General features: G+C 44.1%; 1 protein-coding gene across 1 annotated transcript in view; it reads right to left on the bottom strand.

Moving 5' to 3' along the window:
• KIF5C (kinesin family member 5C) overlaps window positions 1-19,188 on the bottom strand; it is an 86,640-nt gene extending 67,452 nt beyond the window's left edge. The window contains 1 exon segment of the mRNA XM_050899854.1: window positions 19,063-19,188. Within this exon segment, the coding sequence (XP_050755811.1) occupies window positions 19,063-19,188 (126 nt within the window).
• Between the last annotated feature and the right edge of the window lie 5,693 nt (window positions 19,189-24,881).

Below are 24,881 nucleotides of genomic sequence, written 5' to 3'. Positions count from 1 at the left end.
CATTATTTTATTTTGGTATAGATCTGCAATTTAGGAAACCGAACCTATTAAAACTATTTTAAAGCTTTTCTTCCACCTTGATGCATGACCCGGAAAATATACTCTTTAAGAAACTTTATATGAATTTTAAGTATAAAGATCTCCCAATACAAAGCCAACTATTAAATAATACTCTTTAGCAACACTTTTTATACTTCTGACACAGCAATACTCAGAGTCACAGCTCTCCATTATTATTTATTTGTATTGGTGCAAGCTAGTCACCACTGTCCAGAAGCTGAGGGGGACCCAATGTCTCCAGCCACCACAGACCCTGCAAAATCTCTAACCCCTCGCTGGCTCTTCTCAGCCTGTCAGATGGGATGTTATCTATATAACGCTAGGCAGAAAAATAAAAAGCAGTGCAAACTGTCTCCCAGCCCCCATCCTGGCCATCAGATGATCAACTGCAGGCTGACAGACTCCTCGAATGTAGGAGGAAGGCTGGAGCAAAGAGCTGGAGAAGCAGCGCCCTGGTGCACCCAGGGCTCAGGAGCTCCATCACTGCTGGAGGCTGCAGTCCTGCTGGGAGCACCGACCAGCACCATGGAAAACGGGACCTCTTCTTACTTGGGGGCAACCGCCTCGCTCCTCCTCCTCTTCCAGGACTCCCCAACGCCACATGGCTTGGGAATGGGACAGGGAGGTGGAAAGGCCCCAGGACACAGCCTCCTCCAACTCCTCGCCATCCTCATCGCTTCACGGGCAGAGGCGTGCAGGCAGCCTCGGTGGGGGCACTGCCCGGTCGGCGACTGAACACCCGGCAGCACCAAGCACCGCGTGTGGATGCTGCGTTACCGGCAGCGCTTAGTCCGCGCATCCTTTGGTACTCCTTCCATGGTACAGCCCAATGCCATCAGGATTAGCACCATCCTTCCAGCCCACCAGCGCCCTGCACGCCACGCGGCGGCTTGCAGATTTGGGCCTCGATTACTTAACTGCTTATGCAATGGCACAAAACCGGGTATTTGGAGAGCGGTGTTATCCTCCTGCAGTTAAATTTAATCTCTGAAAAGATGAAGCTATGTTAATGATCGTGGGAAAAAGGATTTGATTTGGTGCTCTGTACAGCACTAGCTTAAGACGTGCACCATTCCCCCTTTCCTGGGTCTTTCACTCCACATTAAGAAGTTAATAACTTTTTCACACTTGTGTTTCTTTCACTAAATTGTTTCTTCCATCTTTTCTCACAAAACTAAGTTTTAAGTAGATATCGATTGTAAGTTCAGCAGACCTCTCCGCTTTATCATAGGTATAAAACCATCAGAGCGAGGAATTAGACATAGGCTACTGTAACGGTCCTAGGGGAAACAGGAGAACATTGTCCCCAGCACCATCCCTCTGGCTTTCAGGTAGCTTGCACCACTGTATTATGTGTAACAGATAACTACTGGTTTAATTTAATGTGCTCTAACTAATTTAATAGACCTTTTCAGGCCTATTCAAAGCTACCTTCATAATCTATTCATTTTACTTCAGCAAAGCACAGACAAGCTTAATTAAATTAACTTTAAAATGCTGTCACTCGCATTTCATATAAAGATCCTTTGGACATCAGAGGTTCTTAAGGAAACGGAAATCTTGCAAGGATATTTACTACATAATATTCCAAGTCACAATCAGCACACAGGGTCCTTGTTTAACTTGCTTTTGATAGCTTCCACCTTCAAAAGACACCTTCCAAACCCTTCTAGGAAAAAAGCACTCAACGAGCTCTGAAGGTAAGCCAGACTCAAAATTATCCAAAATTTCTCCGGTTTTACCAGGCTCCAGCATTTCAGCTAACCTACCCTAGTCCCTTACATCAACAGGATAAGAGAACTGGATAATTTCTTTTGTATATAAAACCATGCAAACCAACAGTTTAGAAAGAAAGACAGAAAAATATTTTGTAGAAGAAAAGAGAAAGAAAGGTACCGTAATTATAGAATCCTGAGATTCCTCTAACTAAAGGTCTTGTGATTTTAGTAGCAGTTGAGAATGAAAACAGAACAATGTATTAATTGTCTATTTTGTAAAAATGCAATACTTCAAAATTGGTTTTAAACTACTGGGGTTTTTTTGTTATTTAAAGAACACTATGATTTTCTTTTAACAAAGATTAAAATTTCATAGCCAGAAAATAATATAGTAAAACCTATCCTCCGGCAGCTCCTCCAGCAGCAATGGAGGAGGAGTCAGACAAGGCCACCTCATGGGTGGGGGGCCGTGGGAATAAGTTATACGTGGAGCAGCATCTCTGCTTATCGCCAGTGTTTATAATATTCCAACAAAAAGCAACAAAGCTAGGTGGATATTTCAAAACATGAAAGGAAGCAGTTTTGGTGAAGTAAAAGTCCCAAGTAAGATGCTGACCTTCAGCTCCACCTACAGAAGAGAAGCGCAACATAAACCAGCCCCGGTTCAAGACATAACTACATCTTAATTCTGCCGTGGCAGTGTTGTGTTAATCTCCACTTTGTTAAACATATCACTTACAGATTTATGGGGCAACTGGGTGGCTCAGGAGATTAGTAATGGGATACTGAGCACTGTCAGTTGTAGATTCAAATCCACCTCAGGTCAGGAGAGGTCAAAACGAAATGAGAGGGCATCACTGGTCCGTAGAGCAGCTTTCTTTTCAGCATGCTCCGCAAAACCAAGGATTGAAGGGGATCAGAGAACAAACCACACCACTGGTCATGGAGCGTCCCGTCAGGCTGGATATATATTGGCAAAAAGAAACAAGTGAGATGCTTGCACCCCACTGCCTGCATTGTACGGTATTTGTTCTGCAGAGAAAGCATTTCACAAGCATAAACTGTCGCATTTGCAGCTGGGCTATATACTCATTCAGTCTCCCGGGGATTAATCCAGAGCCACTAATTTATTGTGTGACTGAATCCTGAGGGAGGAGTTCCTGGAGGGTCTCGAAACTGTCCTGGCAATCACAACAGCAGCGAGCCCAGATCCCAACAGCCAGCGTACGCAGCGAGTCCGGGCACATCTCTGCTCCCCAAACTGACTCCCTTCACGCTGACCTGCGCAGAGCCAAAATGCTGTCTGCATGGCAGCACACCATGGTGAGAACACGCTTCTCCACTGAGCACATATTCCACCAAACAGGGTTGAATTATTCTCATGCCATTATCACTGATAGCAAACTGTAGGACCAACAGCGACACCGGTACATGTAGATTATTTTCCTCTGCCCTCAAGAACTGAAAGATCTCAAGTGTTCAAAAGCCCAGACTAGTAGCGTCCAAGACAGATGAGAGAGAAAGATACCAGCATCCATAATCTATAATAGAGTAACTGTACGCCGAGATGAGGAAATAACCCTCACCCCTTGATACCCTGCTGGTTGAGTATGTTCCTGATTCACTGGGCGACCAGTAACAACAACTTAGACTTGCTTCCTCATTTACAAACTGAAATACGAAATGCCAGTAGTGCTGGGAGCTGGAATGTTTACTGACCTGATGTTGTAGCAGGATTTTAAAAGCCTACAATATAACAGAAGTGTTATCACTAGTCTGCCCCAGCCTCCTTTCATGCAATGTAATTAAAACCACATGCACTGAAAACACATCAGAGAACTAAGGAAGGAGAATGACACCACCACTACTTCTGTACTTCCCTCTACCTTTCCCATTGAAAAGTGATACTCAAAAGAAGAACTGAAAGGGCACCAAACAGTGCAGTGCTGTATCTGGTTTTATCTATAGAGATATTTGATGCACAGCTGCCCTGGCATTACCTTCCATTTCGTAGCTTGACGACTTGTAGCCTAGACTCGTGTTGTATATTGGAAACATTTGGCTCCGCATCTCAACGACTGTAGTAACAGCTACAGTTTGAGCATGGAAGAGCCTTCACAGGAGCTCAGACGTCAAGGCAGGCAGAGTAATTACCCTGTCACCGAGTAATGCAGACAAGTTGCTCCTGGCAACAAACCTCTTCAAACATGGACAGAGAACAGCGTTCACAGAACAGAGACCCCATGCACGAGTGCGGCCATTTTGACGAGCTTCTACGAATCTGCCATTTCTCTCTGTTCTGGTACTGCGGACTCTGCAGCACCTGGGGCAGACCCATTACTGCGAGGTCCATGCTTCACACATGAAATGCACGTCTAAAAGCTTATTCAATAAGAACATGGAGCAAGATGAGATCTTCTGGGAAGGAATGCGCAGGAACTGCAGCGTTTCACACAGCATTTGATTCCCACTACGAAATCACTGACCTCCTTTCACTCTGGTAACACTTCCATTGATTTCTTTTACCTTTCCTTCTGATTCTTATCTCAACTTGCCCAGTTTCTTCTCCCCCTGCCATTTCACCCAATTTAAGAGAGGTGGGGGTGGAAGAGAGAGGAGGCAGCTCCCCTCTGCGAGAAACAAAGCCTCCCAGCACTGGCCAAGCACAAGCCTGGTCACTTGGAGCCTCAGCTCTAGCCTGCAAGAGCACCAGTTCCTGTCATCCATACCCTCTGTATAAAGAGGAATCTGCTCACTCCCATCCATAACCTTACAACCAACAAGCTTCTGCTTCTTGGCTTGTTGCACTGATTTCCTTATATATCTCATCTCGTTATCTGGAGACCAAAAAAAAAAAAAAAAAAAAGCAGAACTCTCAGTTTTACTTGATATGTCCAAATCTCACAATTTTAGCACCAATCATCCAGTCTTCCTCAAGCTAAAGCATTTGGGGCCAGGTAATTATACAAAAATCATAGTTTTTAATAATATTAAAAAAATAACGATTCTGTCTCTGATGTAGTGGGGGCTAGGAAAGCTTAAATAGGAAACTGTTAAACAGAGACCCCAATGCTATTTGTAAAACCCATACATTTGTGGGAGCAGGGTCATGATACTGCAGTGCTTGGTTTGGTAATACTCAGCAATCCTATTCCAGTACAGGCATTCTTATTTGTACCTCTAGTTCATAAAAATCACATTAGGTAATTAGACAGATCCAGGGGAAAAAAAAAAAATCATCCTTACAAAAACATTGCAACCCCTAGAACTACTGCCTCCTCCATTTTTGCACCAGTTATCAGGAGGAAAACAGAGTATTTAAGAATCTGGTTTTTGCATTTCTGGTAAGTTAATCCATCACTGATAAATTACGTCTATCATTAAGGAAGTCAGAATTGTTTAAATCTCGTTCAAAATTCAAGTGGAACTGGTTCCAAATGGCTTTGCATTTGGTAGCAAGAACGTCTATGCCAACTTGTCCCATACTGAGAAATTTGTGGTGACAAGTTGTGCTTTCCTGGACAGCTGGCAAAGCGGTTCTCATTGTGTTACTACACATAATATAGCTCAAACTGTTACACAAATAATATGAATAAAAGTGATGTTATAGAGCTGGTTAAAACACACACACACACACACAGGCACACACAACAAAATACCCTCCTGTGAACTTCATAAGAACCGAGTACTGCAGAATTTCTTTTTGAAATGCGCTGCTTGGACCTTCTTTGGTAATTTTTGGGTTTTTAAGCACAAAAATAGATTTTCTGGCTCACAACCCCTTCCTGTGCCCTCCCTGCAGCTAGAAACGCATTACAGATTACATCTACAGCACATTTCTTCTTACAGAATAGCAATGAGATCAGTAGACCAGCCCCGCTTTCTGCTAAATTATCCAGAAACAGGCAATGCTGCCTGGAATTATCTGACAGTAATTCAATTATCAGATTTAGTAATGCTGATATATTCCTTCTGCATTTCCCAAATCTTCAAAGCAGGGTACAATCTGGCCTGCCCCACTCCGTTCCCTTATAGTGTTCAGGAGGCACAAAAAGTGATCACGTTAAACATTTACACGTGAGTGAAAGCCCTTGTGCTGCTTCTTGACCTACTGGGGCAAGGAAGATGAAGAAAGGACCACGACCTATAAGATGACAGACATATAAACACAGTACCTGTCTCTTATGTAAATCATGATTCATATTCCTATTTCTTTTTAGCAGAAACAAACAAAACCTGCAAGACACAGGACTGTCAACTAGCAGAAAATAAGGAGGATAAGGAGGGTGCACACAATCATTAAGACCTTTTATTTGCATCAGCATAAGCAGTTGCTCTTCCTGTTAAGTCACAAGCCATTCTGCTGACAGACTTCAACCTCCAGCCACCCTGCTTACCTTTAAGCTCATTATTTGGCACTATTTCCAAAAAACCCCTAGTCCTGAAGCCAAAGAGGTCTCTTGTCTTCCCCATCCTTCATGTTTATCCAATTTACATTTCCTAGATCCCAAAGTCTCTGAAACCCATGACACTCCAAATGGCAGGTTTTAATAATAATAAAAAGCAAAAATAAAAAGCAAGCAGTTCTTGTTACACAAACCAGCTCAGCCTTGGAGATAAGTGGTAGATGAGCACAGTCTCCTCTCCACCTGGCCCTTCTCCCCTGTACCCCCTCGAGAGGAGAGGTAACTTTTCCCAGGCAGACCAAGCATGCAGTGACACCAAAGAGGAGCTGCCGGCTTTCCCTTCGCAGCAGCTTACCTCGAGAGGCTGAACGCTGCCTACTGCGTGCATCCAGGGCAACAAGGCATCTTTATTAGCAATGCTCCACTTAGATGACCGTGAAAAAAACCCCAGCGCAGGATCAGAGCTGTACCAGCAGGACAGCGCTGCCATCGTTGCCCCTACACAGCTCTCAGCAGGGGCTCCTGCTGCTGCTTGCCAGCCGGAGGAGCAGCAGGGCTCCAGCATTTGCCCCTGCACACCTACGACTGCGTTCACACAGTTCAGCCATTGTGTGCGGGAGAAATACATTTATACGGTTACCGATGGCTCTTTAGAAAAGCAGGACAGATACACAGCAATGTACTCCAAATCCTAAAGACAGAAGGTACCTCTCTCCAGGACAGAATAATTGCTCTGAATTCCCATGTCCACCAGCAAGACTACAGCTGCTTCAGCTTTCAGGCTTCTTGCGTTTTAAAGAAAGAGTCCCAAATGACTTTCTCAAAACGAAACTGAAGTGTGTACTAGCAGCTACCATAGTACCAAAAATCAGAAAACCCTGAAATTCAAACCACCAAACCCAATAATAGATAAGAGACAAGGAAGGAGTATTTCCATTGTATAAACAGGGGACCAAGGAGCCTAAGGTCACTTGCAAGTCAAATCCAGGTTTGTTCAGTTCCAGTATAAAGTCTGAATCCAAAACGGGCCAAAGGCAAGCTCTACTAAGGTTAACATTAAGAGTTGCATCAAGCCAGAAGAGTAATGTACTCAGCTCAGTAAAAATTATGCATTCATATAGTACTTCTGTTGCTGAAATAGCACATGTACATATCATAAGACAGAACAAGGAAAGAGTTGACTTAATTTTAAGAAAAACATAAGTCCCATACTAAGTGATATACTACTGACCAATTCTGACAAAAGTGAATATAAAAAAAAAAATTTAAAAACAGGGCAATACTTCAGTCTGCTTCTACAGAAGAACCACATCAATAAGCCTCTCCACTAGCTCTGCACACAGCCAGCCTTCAAAAAGCACTGCAGGCAGCACCAGGAGCTGGCTTCCCCCTGCGGCAGCTCCCGTCCTTCTGCCACGAGGATGAACAGCCTGGAAGGCTGCTGAAGGCAGAGCTTCTCACCGCTCTGACTGAGGCAGCCAGTTCTGCACTTGCTGCACTTAGGAATATTCGTAGCCATCTCAAATAAGCAGCCCTTCAAACATCTTGATTAGAGGATGGAGATAGCAGTGACTCATCTCAGCATTTTTTTTTCCCAAACGGGAGCAGTTCTGCAGGTGAGTCGGGTGTTTCCCGAGCCGGGCACTGGCAACCAGGGGTCTTCCATCTCTCATTCTTTTTCCCAGCTCTGGCACTACTCACACAACACGGCCAGTATGAAACCATCTTAGGTGCTTCCATTTTCCCTCAGCTCTTCACAGCAGAGTCCTACCTTCCTCTCGCACAGAAAGAGGCAAGGCAACTCTTACACAGTGCTTCACAGCTCAACGATCACATATGGTACGATTAAAATAAATTGTTTATACTGGCAACAGTTTTGTTTGAAGTTTATGGCTAAGGTTATTCTATAATACTCAGAAAATCCGGGCTGCACATAAAGCAAGCAACGGACAGAATAAATTCTCTATTATCAATATAAGCAAACATTTTTCTCAAGTATAAAGAAACATGTGCTTCTGTATAGCAAGATTAACTTTGCTTTAGGATTTGTTTGCATCACTGAACTACTTTGCTTTGAAGTTAAATTGTAAAAGATACCATAAAGTGAAAAATAATCAAGCCAATGTATTTATCAAATGACAGCAGAGTTTTCCACTGGGTATTTATGGTTGACCCAGAAAGTGGTAAGAAAATAAAAAAGCATACAAATAGGTTCTAAGAGGTGAAAAACCAAACAAAATGTAATATAAAAAAGGAGAGGAAAAAAAATGCAATATAAAAGGGGAGAGGAAAAAATAAAATGCAACATAAAAGGGGAGAGGAAAAAATAAAAGGTAATATAAAAGGGGAGAGGAAAAAATAAAAGGTAATATAGAAGGGGAGAGAAATAGAGGATGGATACGACATGGGGGTAGCAGTTCAAGATTAACAGATCAATCTTCAGTAGTGGCATTTTGTATGATTTACCTGGTGACAAAAATCAGTGCTGGGCTGTTAAAGAGGAATTAACTGCTGCAGCTGGAGAAGACTGAGCTGTATGGGTGCAGAAAACTGTGCTTGCAGTGTAACTGAAACAGCTTCTAAGAGCATCAGCAGTAAAACCTAGGAGGAGTGTGGCTTCCCAGGGTCAGGGAAGTCATTGCATTTTAAAAGGGCACGCAGCATTGATCAAGCCATCAGCAAATTCTGTCAGGTACACAGCGAACACGGCAAGGCAGATACATTTGCTGTGCCTGCTCAAGCTGAATCAGCCACAAGCATCTTCTGTTGGAACATCACTGCGTGTTATGAGCTAGTCCACTATACATACAGATACATGCATAGATATATACATCCTCCAACTGCATTCTGTGCTTCCCTCACTAGGCTCTGGTGCCTGCAAGTACAGCTGCTCAGCTATTCGTATCACAGAGCAATGTATTAAAAAAAAGCCAGATGACTTTCCTTAGTAGATTTTTGGAACAGATTATTACTAAGTGAACAATATAAAATCTCAAAGCTCTTTGAGAAGTTGCAGCATTATCCACATCTCACTGTTGGCCTAAATACAGAAATTCAAGCAATTCAGGAGACCTGTACAGTCAAGAAAAGAGATTACAACTGCAGAAAAATCCGACTTCTGTTAACAGCTTTGCTAAAAATATTCACTAACCCAGTTACCCCATTTCAGATAACGGTCTCCTGCACATCCTTTGCTAAGTGCAAGAATAATTTAGCAGTCAGAATGGTACTTCTGTATCAGAGATTCAACTTCCTTGTAGATTCCCAAAGTGACTTTAAAAGTCAACTTTCATCTCCCAAAATAAGAGGTCTTCGCTACCTCACAGGCTGCCACAAGGACAATTAAATAGAAAAGACTGTCTCACAGCAACAATTGTGACTGTAAATATCTAAGTAAATTCAGGAATATTTTGTTCAGGAGTACAGCAAAAGTTATTGCAAGCCTTTGGGCCATTTGACATGTAAGAAAATGTGTTTTTCAGTATCGCATTGTCCTCGTGCAACAGAAATGTTTAACAGCAACTTCAAAACAACCAGTTTTTCAAGAATCCTACTGCTCTCTGACCCAGAAGAGAGTCTCTTACACCAACCAACAGCATCTCCTATCCATCATTATAACTAGGTAGAGAGTAAGATTTCTTTTAGCAGAGTGAAGCACTGAAAAAATGAATCACTTTTTGCAAAGACATCTAAGAGACTACTATTAAATATTTAAGTCCTTATCTCTGAATACTCATTTCTCACGGGGAAAAAATCCAACATTCTTGGTTTCAATTAGACTCTATCTCATAATTTGAAAATATGCATTTTCTGAAGCTGTCATGGGACCAATTATCAATATTATAATGGGAATCTGATAACAATCACATGCATTTCCAGGACATCCCATAGAAAGTCAAGATCCAAAGAGGTCATAAATATATAGAAATGGCTTGGCTCTTTCCAGTAGATAAATAAAAAGAGGAATTCATCAGAAATACCATGCCTGCGACTCCACATCTTTAAGATTCTCAAGGATCCCATTTTGGATATTTTGAGGTAAAGGTTTTTTTGCTGTTGTGTGGGTTTTGGGTTTTTTAGGTATGCAATATTTTCACACTCAAAAACCCAATAAAATTGAATAAAGGTATTTGCCCAGTTCACAAAGCCATCACACAAGAGAAGCACCATTATCCAACATGCACCTTCCAGTGGAGCTGGAAAAAATAAACATTGGCAACACCACAGTCAAGTCAAAAGTGTCAAGCAATTACTGAGCAACTCTAAATCACTTTTCTGCTTCTACACCCGCAGCGTCAGCTGAAACACAGCTTACCCCATATTGCACACCCAGGCTGTTGTCTCAAATGACTTGGATCCAGTGTCCCTTCATTTTTCTGCCCACTGCCAAAGCAGAGCTCTGCTGCCTCACCCTGCAGCATCCTGGTTCTCAACAACAGAATTGAGAGCAGATCCTGAACCAAGACTCATTCCCACACAGATACAGGTTTTTTCAGTCATCTGAGTAACTCAGTAAATATCTTTTCAGAATGAGTCTTACCTTGGCATGACCTCTGAGTTTTAAACAGCTGCAGCAACACAAAAGCAAACAAAAGAGGGAAAGTAAAGGGTCTGAAAGTAGTTGGTAGGTAATTGTGTTTGGTCTTGTTGGGCTGCATTAAGATCCAACATGTCAAGCTCAAAGTGATCCAACAAAAACAGACACTAAACATCCTGTGCACAGGACTGTTGCCTATGTTAAGGAAAAAAAAAAACCAAAACCAAACCACAAATAAATCCTCCCGTGTAGAAGAGATCTTTTGATGAAAACATTCATGCCAAATTCTAAATGCACTTTTGTATTCAACTAAGCTAGCCAGAATTTAACAAGAAATGCACCAGCAACCAGACCGTCCCAAGCCGTGGAAGCTAATAGGTGGAAACTGGATTATGTGTGTTTCTTTTCCAAGCAGAGAACAGATCGCCCCATTCATTTGTTTCTTCTATGCCACTGCCCCCTCTTCAACACGTGTCCGCAGCTCCCCTTTCCCCTATGCATACGGTATTAGCGATGAACAACACAGCTCAGTTTATGCACACTGAAATCTTCAAACAAGAGAATTGACCAATACTGATGACACAAGATATTTAACTTTAACATTGTCCTCAGCGGAAGGAAAAGCCCACCTTTAAGAAAACACAGTTGTGAGATCTGCAGATGTTGCAGCTCTGCAACTTGCTCTCATACACTGCTTACAGAGTTAGAAATGTATGCTAGTGCCTGGAGACACATTAGGCGTTTCAGAACAAGTAAATTTGGAAGAAAACAAATCCTAAGGTGAGTCATTTTAATGATAACAGGAAGGACACCAAAGATAATACCAAGGGTGTCAGCAGTCTAGTTAAAAAACGTCAAGAAAAACTAAATATAAATAATCTCTCCTCCTAAGCATCTGTTTTTATGGAAGCATCCCCTCTCCACCCCAATCCTCAAAAAACTACTACAGAGAAAAGCGTATTAATATTAAAGACTTATAAGTGGCATCTCGTCCTTCATTTTATCTTTTGTAACAGCTTTTATTCTTCTGGCACAGTTTGAAACACTGAAACAATATGTGGAGATGTAAGTACACATCACTCCCTCACAGCTTCCTCACTGCATGTTAAGCCTTCATTTAGGGCAGGAAGCTTCAGGAGAAATCATCTCCAACGATGCAGAAAAAAAAAGTACTCCCAGACTTCCCCAAATACCGTTAAATCTGACTGTACCAGACTGAACAGCCATTTGCAAAAATGAATCCAAACACCAGTGACTAACTACTGCATCTCAGGGGAAGGAAACAAAGACTGCAACAAGCTGGAACTAGGTATGCGAGTACAGATGCTGAATGGTCTAAACCTTCTGGTCTAAACCTTCTAACCAAAGGCATCCTGCAGGAGCTACCAGAGGAAAAAAAAAGACAACACTGAGAGTGACATGAGACTACATTTTCCAGTTGTTTGACAATCTATCTTGTTGAAATATTTTAAGTTTCAAAGCTTTAAGTAGGAATCCATGTTTTTGACAGGATAGATATGCAGGATGAAGACATTTTTAGAGAAAGATATCCAAATGTGATTAGAAAAAGATAAAAAAAAGCCTTCAATGCCCCGAGAAAACACAAAAGGGAAATTGCTTTGGTGAAAAAATAATTTCCTTTGTATTTTGAGTAAATTGTCTTTCTAGCACCACCAACAATAAATAGAAGCTATTTTCACACCTTATTTCTCACTACATTTTTAGAAAACAGAAAAGCATATACAAGTACAACTCCATCCAAGAAGCATACATTGATCCGTGTTGAATAATTTTCCCCCAGTTCAGCACTTACAGACAAGCTTGAAAGAATATCCTTTCCAGAAGAGAAACAGCAGAGGATTCAGAAAAGAAACAAACAGAAACCCCCCAAAGCACACTGTCCCCGCAGAAGTGATTATCTATGCCTAAATCTAGCAAGAACGTGCCAAGCAGCATTTAACAAGCCAAGGATTTTGCTTTGAACCTTAACTGGAAGGGAAGTATCTCTGTCTCAGGAGCATCTTAGAAAACTGGTTCTGTGCCAACAGAGTCCCGGGAGCCGAATCGGCTGCCGCTCATCCCCATACCTGTGGTGCAGCCTGGGGGAACCCCCCAGAGCACTGCCTACCACGGGGCTCGGGCAGACACGAGGGCATTGCTCATATGGGCCACTCGCTACTCTCCGAACAACGGCATACCCTGCCCGTGTGGATATTCCATGTTTCAAAGCTCTACATGAGCCAAATCCCCATGCAAACCCGCAGCGTTTCCTTAGGAAAGCTGCCTCCCCATCCCGCACAGACCCAGCCCAGGTTATGGGATTGGACAGATGCAAAGGCTGGTGGTGGAGAAGGAGAATGTTTGGGGTTTGGAGAAGCTCAGAGACTTTTTTGCAAGCCCTTATCAAGACAGATTTTTTCCACTGAGTTACGTTATGGAAGAGTAAGTAATATCATACATTACATTTGCTTTGGTGCTTTATGGAAGTATCGCTGTGTCGAGAAATAAATGTATTGTATTTCTTGATAATTAGATCCAGAACAGTTTCATTCTTTAGCCAACGCACTGTAAAAACAGAACCAAAAAACTACTGTGCCGGTCACCTCATCGGTCCCATGATTTTAACCTTCTGCACAAGCTCCTGAAAATAAGTGTGAAGCACAGCAGTATGCCTTAGCAAAACAACTACTCTCTTTAAATATCAAGCCTGTGAGCAGCTCCCCGAATGGCTACCACACCAGTTCTTCAGTAAACAGAGCTGTTTCTTCTGCAAGGCACAGAAAAGCCATCCAGACCCAGTGGAATCATCTTGTATTTGTTCTTTCCCAAATGAACAGCAATGTGCTATGATCTACAAGCTTCCGCTTCTTCCCGAGATACCTGTTGGCTTAAGCTACTGAGAGAAATCACCCCAAAAAAAGCAAGTGCCAGATATGTCAGTCTTGTGCTGCTGCTGCTGCTCTGGAAATAGCCTGACCTGAAAGCAACATAGCTCAAAGCCGCAGGGGAATGAGCACAGCACATCGTGGTTCATCTCATCCACAAAACAGGAAAATGCAGCAGGCTAGACACGTTCGCAGCTTATGCCAGGGTACAGGAAAATCTTAGGGTGTAGGAGAATTAGCAATGCTTTTGAAAGAAACAGCTCTCACAAAGGTATTTGTCAGCTCTTGGTGCCTTCAGATACCATCGATTCCATACAAACATCATGGTTAGCTATTCCAGCTACTTGTATCTCACAACAGTCCTTCACAAAAGCTTTCATACAAAACTTGCTCAGTCTTCATTGGAAAAGAAGAGTTGAGCAGAGCTCGAAAACACACCAAAGATGCGGGGAGACAAAGCAAGCATTAGCTTCCCAGATTAAGTGTTCTGCTAGGAAAATGGCATGCTACGTATCCATTGACATATTTTACACCAAGACAGAAGTCCCATCTCACTTCACATCCTACATCAAACCAGTATGAGGTATTTATAGATACGTCATCAACAAATCCTCCATAAGCAGAATTGTGCATTTTGAGGTAGAGATGGATGCTTGGCTTTTGTTGGAAGCAGAACGTACCACACCCCATGAAAAAAGCCATGCAGCACAGGGTAGTTTTTTAATTTTTTTTTTTTTAAACTAGTCATTTATCTACTATTCCAGGGGGTTTTTTTAGGTCTGTCTTAACCACAGAGTGACAACTGCTTAACAGCATACAGAGATCTCTGTACAGGAGGGACTTAAGAACATGTCTTCCTTTCATTGGTACAAACCCTCCTGACTTCACTGGCATACATGAAATAAAAGGTAAAACATATCCAAATAGTCTAGGGACAGAAGTAAGTGAGAATCTCTCCACAAGACATTCCAAACAGTACTTATAGCAGAAAGTATTAAAAAAAACCCCCAAACACAACCCCGCTCAGACTCCACCCCACCCGCCGCAAAGGAATCAGCCATCAATTTTTGTTTTCCTTTATTTCATGGAATATGACACTGCAAAACAGCGGTGACCATTGCACAGAGTATCAGGTGATGGGGTTTTTTTGCTTGTTTTTAGGCACAACAGTTAGTTACGTGGAATGTTTCACGGATGAAACAACAGACGTTTCCCCCATGTGAGTAAAGCACAATCCTGCAGGGACTCTCCTGTTTACCGTGTAGCTCTCCGCTGGTTTTCTCATGGGCAGTTTGCTGAGAGAGCAGGCAGACAGTTACGCTAAAGCCCCCCAGCGCAGGCAGCGAGGGGCCGAGGAAGGCTCTGCGCTGCCCGCCTGACACCGAGCGCACAGCAGAGAACTGCAGTGCTCAGCAGCTCCTGCTAAGCTGGGCTTTACACATGCCCTCACGCTGCAGCTCAAAAAGCAGCTGACAACCAGAATGAAGAATCTTTTATCCCCGTTCCGGTAATATTAACAGGAGGTTTCCGAGCTGGCTCAAAAGATTCGTTTTAGACATTCTCCTTTCTAAACAGGAGATATTTGTCTGAAAAATCAGTTTCAGGTCAGCCTTCCCACTAAAAGGGAAGCGGTCGCTCTAGACCTAACAGAAAAAGGAGGTGAAAATACTGTCTCCTTCACAGCTAAATTCCTAAATATTTTACAACAGGGGAGGGGGAAAACGGCTGGAAGCACTCTCGCCCATAAACCTAAACCAGAAAAGCATCCTCATGGGGAGCACCCCACCATGTGCTGAGCCTCTCTGCATCCTTCCTTTGCAGACGCTCAGGAATAAAAGCGCTCTGAGGAACAGGGAGAAACACGAAGAAACCACACGCCAGAAGACTGCCTCAGTTGCTTACTACAGCAAACAGCTCCATGCTCTCTGACAAGACCGTAAGAAGCAAGCCAGCTAGAAAAATACATTTTTAGGTATGTCAGCCAACACAATCAATCAGAGAGTCACCTTGAGGTTGCAGAGGAGCAGAAACATAAAATGAAACTGCAGTCTGTTGAGACTGTTGGGTAGCTAACCGCAAAAGCAAGCGATGGATTTACCACTGTCGCCTTTTCCTGCCATGGTTAAAGATGAGATACATCTAAAAGGCTTTTATATTTTAAACTTTAAAGTAGAATCAAAATACAGTGGGTTTTCTCTGTTTTAACCAAAGGAAAATTTAAGGTAAGACATTTTAATCTTCCATACTTCACTGCGTTGCACATGCCAAGCGCATGAAGATGGATGGAAGAGGCCAGAATATAAGACACTGGGTCAAATCCTGACTCCAAGAGGTTTAACTGGTTTGAACGGAGTTAGGACATTGCCCTAGGACTTCCCTCACAAAGAGCTCTGAACCACACAACCACAGGCATCGTGGCGTGGTGAGATACAGCTTTAGCCATGGCGTGAAAGATATCCTGGGGAAACCCAAGCCGAAGTTGTTAAACTTCCTTCATTGCTGTTTGTTTTCAAGAGTCATGATCTTCAATTTTTGTTGGAAAATCTGCTCAAGGCCCTGGGGAAGTATAATGGGAGATGACGGTGGGAAGTTCAGAAAGAAAGCATTTTCCCCACAATTGTTTGCTGGGAAGGAGAAGTAACTTTATTCAGATTTACTAGTCAGAAAAAATAGACGTTTCCTTTAAATCATTTATATTTTATTTTTTCTTATGTTATGACAGAATTCCTCGGGCAGGGGGGTTGGTGGGTTTGTTTGGGTTTTAAAATTTTAACAGAACCCCTTTCTTTCCAGTATTTTATGGAACAAAATTAAAAGCTGCATTGCAGTGTTTTTCAAATGGTATAGTAAAACAAACCAAAAAAGTGTTTGTTTCTGGTTTATCTTTGCTTTATATAATGTTTCTAAGAGCTTTTGAAGACTAAAATCCTGCTTTTCTAGAAGGAAGTCTACTCTGGTAGTGCCTTCCACCAGAATCGGGATTCCTTGCCCCTGCCAGGCATTATTTGTTGGAGCTAAGCAGCTACCCTAAACCAGTAAATAATAACAACCGCTACCACTTTCTACTAACATGCTGCAGCGGCATCCACTGTAGATCAAGTTACACCAAAGCTCAACGAGCCCAGTACTGCAAATAAAGAGGACAAAGAATATGGCAAGATTTTCATGTTCATTTACACTTACAAAACTACAAATAGCCCCACGGAACCCCAGTCGGATGGTTTCTCTTTGAAAAAAAGAAGCTGTATATGAGGACATATCGTACTAGTTATGATGACTAAAACGTGCACCGAAAAAAGACCTGTATTTTGCCCTGTGAAGGGAAAGGAAAGGCATACTCTAAGATTCTGACCAGATTTTCAAGATGGCAAATAACCCCCAAAAATGATCCTGCCAAATTGAATAGACATATAAAAATAAATATTTACACGTGTATATATAAATAAATACATGCACTTTTCTTGTTTCTAACTTTTTTTTTAAACTTTCACGGTAGGAAATTGACAGTTGCTATTTTTCCTTTTTACCTTTACTAAAGGAATTACCTCCTGTCTGCAAGATATAAATACCTTTTCCAAAGCATCATAGTTACTGTTTTCCCAGACAACAGATACTTTATAGACAAAGATGTATTATATACTTGCACATTCACTTAGGTGGGAGAAAAGGATTCTACATTCACTTCTCTTAAAAAGATAGTATTGTTAAGGGATTTACAGTAGATGTATTCTAATCCACTTTTAACATGTCTGAGGGTTTGTTTATTTATTTAAGGGGGGGAGGGGAATTTGCTGACATTTGTTTCTTAAATATCCAAATGACTGTGCTACAGTTACACTTTCGTTCCAAATATTTGCTGACCACAGACAGCCCTCCATGGCTGACTGAGATTGATAACCAATTTGATCATTCTATTGTTAACAGACTGTTGTGGGTGTTACGACTTTAACCTTCAAATAAAGAAAATTAATTTGGCTACACAGAAAACACTTAATAAAAACAAATAAAGAAAAACAAGCTAGCCATTTATGTCCAGAATTGACTAATCTTTTTCCTCGCTTTTCCATAACTCTTTTGTAACTTTCATGAAAAAAGTTTCGAAAAAACTCGAGGTTTTAATAAGAATCTTGACAACTCATACAAGCAATTGCTCGTTCTTTGTATTAACAATTAGGTTAGCAAACTAGTTATAGTTTATAACGCCTGTTCATCGTAGTACAGTATGGATCGTATTATCGGTTTAACACCGTAGACCAATATATAAAACAAAGCACCAAAGACATAGGCTGGTTAGACCATAAACCAAAAATATAACTCAAGTTCAAGCGCCCGGTATTCTCCATGCACACCCACCAAAACCAGCACCGGCAGACTCCTGAACCCCAACCAAAGCTTTGGAAAGCTCCAGCTCCGAGCACGAAAAGCAAAGGCACTTTCCTGCGCAAGGCTGATGAACGCGCTGCGCCATGTTAAAACACTCAGCAAAGGAGCCGCATCCCGAGCCACGGAGGGCCCAGATCCACGCACGCTTTGTTCATTCTCAAACCTTTGCTACTGCCAACAGCCTACCCCCTACAAAGCGTGGGGGAAACGGAGATTGGGTATGTTGTTGCTGCAAGTGGGCAGTGGCTCGATGTTTAAACGCGCTTTTTTTATTATTATTATTATTTTATTTTAAATGGGAAGGAAAAACTTCACCTCGCGTGGGTCGTTTTAACTAACGATGCTTCTGCAGTCGCCCAGCCGCTCTGCAGGGACCCGCCAGCACCGGCACCTCCGGCGCGTCCTGCCAGCAGCCATGCGGGACACGGCTCAGCGCATCAACCCGCCCGGGGCAGCGGTCCGCTCGGCCACCGTTCGCCCCGGGGAGCAGCCCGGCATTTGGGAGCCAGTTGCGGCTTTGTCTCGCCTCGCAGGGCTCCGCGCCCGCCCGGGGCGGGAGATGCTGCGCGGTCCCGGGCGCGGAGCCTTCCCGCAGCCTCGGAGAAGGGGATTCCCACCGCAGCCCCCCCCAACCGCGCAACCGGGGAAACTTTCTCCCCGGCGGCTGCCGCAGGGGCGCGGCGGAGGCGCGGACGGCCGCCCCCGCGGAGCGCCGGCGAGCATGCCCAGTCACCGGCATGACATCAGCGCCGGCAGCGGCGGCCGCCCCCGCGCCCCCACCCCTCCCCGGGCCCGGCCGGCGACCCCCGGGGGGAGCCCGGACCCCTCGCCTGCGGTGTGGGGGGGCGCAGCCCCAGCGGAGGGGCGCGGGCCCCGCGGGGAGCGCCGCCGCCGCCCCTCCCTCGCTCCGCCGCAGCGGGAACAATGGGCGCGGGGCCCGCCGGCGGCGGTGCGGGGTGGGGGGGGGGCTCCTGCGGGCGGCGGGACCGCGGGGAAGGGATGCTCGCCCCAGGGCGGGGATGCTCGCCCGGTCACGGCACCAGGCAGGCGGGAGAAGGATGCGGCAGACTCACCCCGATGACCACCGTCTCCTCGCCCTTGAATTTGGGGATGAATTTGTCCCCGCGGAGGATCTCCGCCTCGTTGAGGGGCCGGAACCGGCACATCACTTTGATGCTGCACTCGGCGGGATCCGCCATCTCGGCGGGGCGGGCGGGCGGGCGCCGGCCGCAGGGAGCGAGCGCTCCGCCGGGCAGGTGCCGCAGACGCCCTGCTGCCGCCGACCGGGCGGGGCGGGGTGGAGCGGGGCGGGAGGAGGCGGCGAGGAGCCGCTCAGCGCCGGCAGCGGCCGCGCACCCCGGCTCGCCCCCCGCCCAAGGCGCGGCTGCGCGGGGAGGGGCGGCGGGCGGCGCGGAGCCCTCACTCCCCTCAGCGGCCCCGGGGCTCCGCCGCCGCAGCGCGCGCGCGAGCGCGGGGCCTGCCGGGAGGCGTAGTCCGCGCGGCAGGTGGCGGCCGCCAACGGCTCTAACGGTCCTAACGGCTCCCCTCAGCGGCGCGCCGCCACGAAGGAGGGAGGGAAAGCCGGCCTTCCCCGCCACACAGCCGCCCTCCGCCGCCAGCTCTCCCCGCAGCGGCCAGGTTAGCTCCTCGTCCTTGGTAATTTATAGTAATTAACTGGGGGTGAGCCCTCTCGATCCGGGGCAGGGACTATGCTTATGCTCGACATCGAGGGTCCATCAAACAAAAACGCACAACAGGGAGCAGGTATTTCGTTGCCACCTGCCTTCGCCTGCTCCATTTTTAAGGGTAGGTGCTCTCCTCTGGATTAGGCCTCCAGATGCTGCTGCTCTCCAAGGGAATATACGACAGGAACAAGGGGAGAGGACTGGAGCCACAAGCCAGATCTATAACCACGTTAAAGGATATATACTCCTGGGATGTCATACCAGCACTTCCCTTCATTACATTACCCTTATTTCTGTGAGAAAAAGCAGAAGCAATAGTATCTCTGGGTGATGCTTTGACCTTGTTCTATTTACAAGAATTTTGTCACGATGCAGTCAGTGAATCAGCATCTGGGAAAAACAGTGTAGCCTGTTCCTACACTTCAGGAGTGCTGTCATCCTCCTCCTTCCCCTTCACTCTCTGACAATGTTTCTTCCTTACCTGCCAAAAATACCTGCAACCTACCCTCCTGCCCCCAACCCTGTGCCGAGGCGAGTTCATTGCACTGGATTGAAGTTATTTGAAATAGTCTAACGTACCACATGTAATCTCCTCCTCCATCATTTTCTCCCTGCAAGAAGCTAGACTGCTTAAAGATGAACGCAACAACTGTTGATGTCTTCTGGAAAGTTGCAGACATTCCCTGGACTTCAGCACCGCCAAGCAACTTCTGAAACCGGTTTCCTCCGAAAAACAGAGTACCAGTTTCATTAAATTAGCCTCAGTCATACAATTAAGATGACAGTGGTCAGTTCTGCAGTATTTCTGCAGAGATTTCCCTTTCTTCTAGCCACAGTGGTTGTCCTCATTACCTGATGTGGATGCGAGAAGAGCAGGCTAGTTACAAAGGCTCTCATGCCGTTCTTAAAAGCAATTACATCGGGGACAGTTAGCAATGTGCAGCATGTGATAAGACATTATTATATAATGTGATTTATTCCCGTGGATTACCAATTATCTAGCCCTTTTATTTCTCTTGTGTTTCAAGCTTTTACCCTGAATAGCAAATTCGTTAGTCATGACAAGTAGGGGCTTAGTCATAAAAGACAACTGTTTCCATGAATTAATCCTTATTTTTCTCCATTATCAAGAGCTCATTTTGGAGGAAGATAGGCAAACCTCTACTTTCCTATTAAAGTAGGTATAATCTGCAATCAGTGAGAATGCACTGAAGAGCCATCTTTTCTTAGCAGTTTTGTCACAAACAATATTACATTGTCTGTATTGTAGACAATACCGTATTGTCACAAAGCTGCTATTTTTACCACTTATTACCAGATTACTGGTTTAAGCAGTCTAGTAGGAACATTAGTTTTCAGCCAGATTCAGAAGTGAACAGAACCTCCTTGAGGTTGTGAGCTTCTTCCAGGCTGTTCTGGATGCCTGATGGAAGGTATGATTTACAGTTTATTGGGAAACTGCTTCACATAAAACATGAACTATCAAGATACAGAAAAGCAGTCATACTCCGCTGCTGCAATCTTGAGTGTTATCATTATTAATTTCTTTCATTTCTGAAACCATGCCCTTTTTCAGATTGTGTACTTACAAGAAACACCAGTGTAGCTATAGTTCGCTTGGGTTTATTGAGCTACAGTACACCAGAATGCAAGAGAATTTTCTTGCTACCAGTACTGCAAAAGTAAAAGAAAGCGAACCTTGATGTCATCTCGTTTTCCTACTTTTCCAGGAAGTTCTCCAGCTAGATACTAAGTCTACAGTTTAGATCACCCTGGCAGATTAGATATGGTTTGACAGCGAGTTCTGATTTTTCCTGAAGAAATTCTCGAGCTGAGCCAACCTCAGCTGGGACAGTTCACTGAACAGCCCAAGATGTCAGAAGTCTCCAAAAGGAATAACAAATCCCCTCCTCGAAGACTGGGATGAAGGGTGACAGCCGTAAGAGAACGACGAGATTCTGTTTTCTGTAGATGAGCCGCCAATATAGCCAAGCTGTTCAGGCTGCAGGAAAACCAAGAAGGGGGCATGTGACAGAGGTTCCGAACAGCAGCAGAATGCGGATTCCGATAGAGAGGTTGTCCCGCAGAAATAAGGGAATAGTCTCCTGGGCATTTCAGAAGTGAAAAACCAATTTCCTATCCACAGAGCCAAAAGAACATTGCTTCCTTTCATTGCTTCTGGGCTCCAGGAACGAGCTTTGGAGTTGGGAAGGAGCTTCTGCAGAAAAAGAACAACAAGGTTGAATTTCTGCTGTCTTTAACAATTGAGTGCAATGAACAGACACCAGTACTGGCCAGGGGTGTCATTTATCAGCAGGGAGAGCGCCTTTAATGTAGATTTCATTGATCCTGGTGTCTCAGCAATGGCCATCGAGATGAAATTTGATGATATGCTTGTGTCATCAGTCCTGAGAGATATCTACAGGTAAAGGGGTGGTAAAGGATTTCTTCCAGGAGGTACCAAAAGGGTTGGGATCCCCATGACAAAAAGCAATTTAAACGTCAAGGATAGTTAATGTCCCACAGACACCAGAAGACACTGTTAGGAGTGCATCACGGGAAATGTTTATAAAGCCAGAACATAAAGTATTTAACAGGAATAAAAATAAATAAATAAAGGAAGCCAAAGACTGAAGAATAGGCAACAAAATGAGCTAAAAAGTGCTGAGAAGGCAGCTAGGAGGAACTGAGATACAGAAACAATCTAATCTGCATACCCATGCATCACCAAAGGCAGAGACACATATTTATAGTTCAGGAGAGACTTGGACTACAAGGCCACTTGTCCAGGCAAAGGAAAAATTTAATAGCAAAGTGTATAGGATCTGCGTAACTGACACTCTCGGTCACCCAAGATGATCATCCCAGAAGCAACATTTCCTTTGATCAGACAGGTAATTATTTCTTTGGTGACCAGGGGCCACAGGGGTTCCTCTCTCACACTTCCGCAGAAAGGTCAGATTTGGAACTAGAGTACTGCCAGTCAAAAGATTCTCCATCAGAAAATGTTTGGGCTATGCCAGCAGGGAGTTTAAGAGCAGCCATTGTATCCGATTTGCAAAACACTTCAATATATGCTTAAAGTGTGTGTGTGTGTATATATATATATATATATATATGTTAAGTACACACATAAACCTCAGTCTTCATATAAATTATTGACATTATGCAAAGTCATATATATCGTGCTAACTCACCTATAAAAAATGGGTTTGCTAAAAATAAATAAATAAATCAATCTATTTTTACCAGTTTGTATAAAACAGCAAAATGTTTTAGTTGATTATTCAATACTCAAAATATTTTTCCGAGTTACAGTCCTTTCATTTGGGTTACTCAATAAATAACCCAAATAAAAGGATTGTAACTTGGGGGGGGGGGGGGGGGAAGTCTTCCTTAACTATAGGAAGCTATGAAGCAATCATAAAAATCCCAACCAACTGAACAAAAAAAGCCCGAACCCACTAAAAAGTACACAACCCCGAAACACAAAGCCTCCACATGGAATTTCATCGTGAGGGAGAACATGTCCATTGTCAAGAAACCCCCACCTTCATGCATGAAGATCCAGAAAGAGTTAAACAGCATTACAGGCAGATGATGCCATCTTCTGGTGTCACTTACACAGCTGTTGATTTAAAACCACGATGACCAGTCTAGTCAGATCATCATCAGGAAGATGCGGGACGATGTTATTTTAAGCACCACTTTATCCCCAGGGCAGGGTTCAATGAAATAACATTAATTCAGGAAGAGTCAGTGAAGCATTCACAGCGATGGTGGGAAAGCGAGCACCAGGCTGCCATCAATTCACAGCTAGCTGCCACCAGCCCGTCCGCAGCGGGTGAAGCCGGGGCTACGTCGCAGCTTGCTGAAGCAGGGCCTTGCCTCTCCGTCAAAAATCAGTCAGAACTGCTACTGGGGTTTTGAAAGTGTTAACTATTACTTGTGCCTCGCCTTGGTCAGTTGATCATCTTCTGCCCCCGTTAACTTCTTTCTGCTATCCTTGGGAGAATTCAACAGCTGACAGGCACAGTACTGGTTTGTTTTTACAGACATTCCTGAATAGATAAGATCTTGCCAGAATACTATACGATAGGTGCTGTGGTCAGAGTCTTTTCATTGTATCTGTCAGAACTCTAAGGAAGTGGTTGTGTACTCCTGTCAGACAAAAGGATTTAGGCCAATAGATCTGTTCTGTTACAAATTTTCTCTTATCGTTATCTGCTATAGTATAGCCTTAATTAATTGCCTCCCTCCTTCATTTGCCCCTTGCTCTCTAATTGATCTTTCTACATTATCCTCCCTGTGTAATTACATTTGTATTGGAGTTAAATCGGTGTGTAATGGATTGAAGCCACATTGGACTAAACAGATTTTCCCATTCTTAGTCACAGAAACAATCGTAACTTTAGGAAAAAAGGCGTGTAACTGGGGTACAGGGGAAAGGCTACCCGGGCACACCGATAGGGCTCAAGACATCTCTCAAATTTTCTGCACAGGAGATTTTGGGCCATCATGTCTCTTCAGGCCTGCACATCCACTCACCCCGAGACTGGCGAGGGTCGCTGGGTTGCACTACACGATTTTCGCAGTTGGTACAGGGACCGCCAGTTTCAACGCTACTATGTATGGAGCAAGAATAGGAAGATGATGCTGATATTCAGAGAAGGAGTGGACAAAGCCCGTGTCCAGGAAGCAGTTCAGTTGCTTTACTGTTATTCCCTTTTAGTTTTCAGATTTTAGTCCTATTCCAACTAAATTAATTTTTTCCCTTTAAACTGTAGTTACTGGGTGACAATACAGACACTGATTAAATGTCGTTAAATTTGTAGCAAAATGTAACTTGCATGGTGGTCTCTTCATTAATTTTTTTGAGATTACACCGTTAAAAAAGAAATCCAAAGCACACACAGATTGCATTTTGAGATATACTAGGTGACTCGGAAACAAGGAAGTCACTGAGAAAACAGGGAACTTAACTTGAAACTTCTTTTTCCTCCTGAATAACAGACAGGCACTTCAGAAACATTCTCACATTAGGGAATGTCATTTTGGGTACTGACCGTCACTGCAGCAGGATGGCACACAATCAAACCAATTCAGGGACAAACGGGAACCTCACATCACCTAGCTTCAGACATTGCTGTTGGGTTCCTGCAAGTAGGACGCTGGTATTCCGAGGTTTTCCCTTACACAGTCAGTGA

This window comes from Gymnogyps californianus, chromosome 7 (assembly GCF_018139145.2).
Source record: "Gymnogyps californianus isolate 813 chromosome 7, ASM1813914v2, whole genome shotgun sequence".
NCBI lineage: Eukaryota > Metazoa > Chordata > Aves > Accipitriformes > Cathartidae > Gymnogyps > Gymnogyps californianus.
The sequence above is the reverse complement of the archived record's forward strand: the minus strand, read 5'-3'. Positions and strand labels throughout refer to the sequence as shown.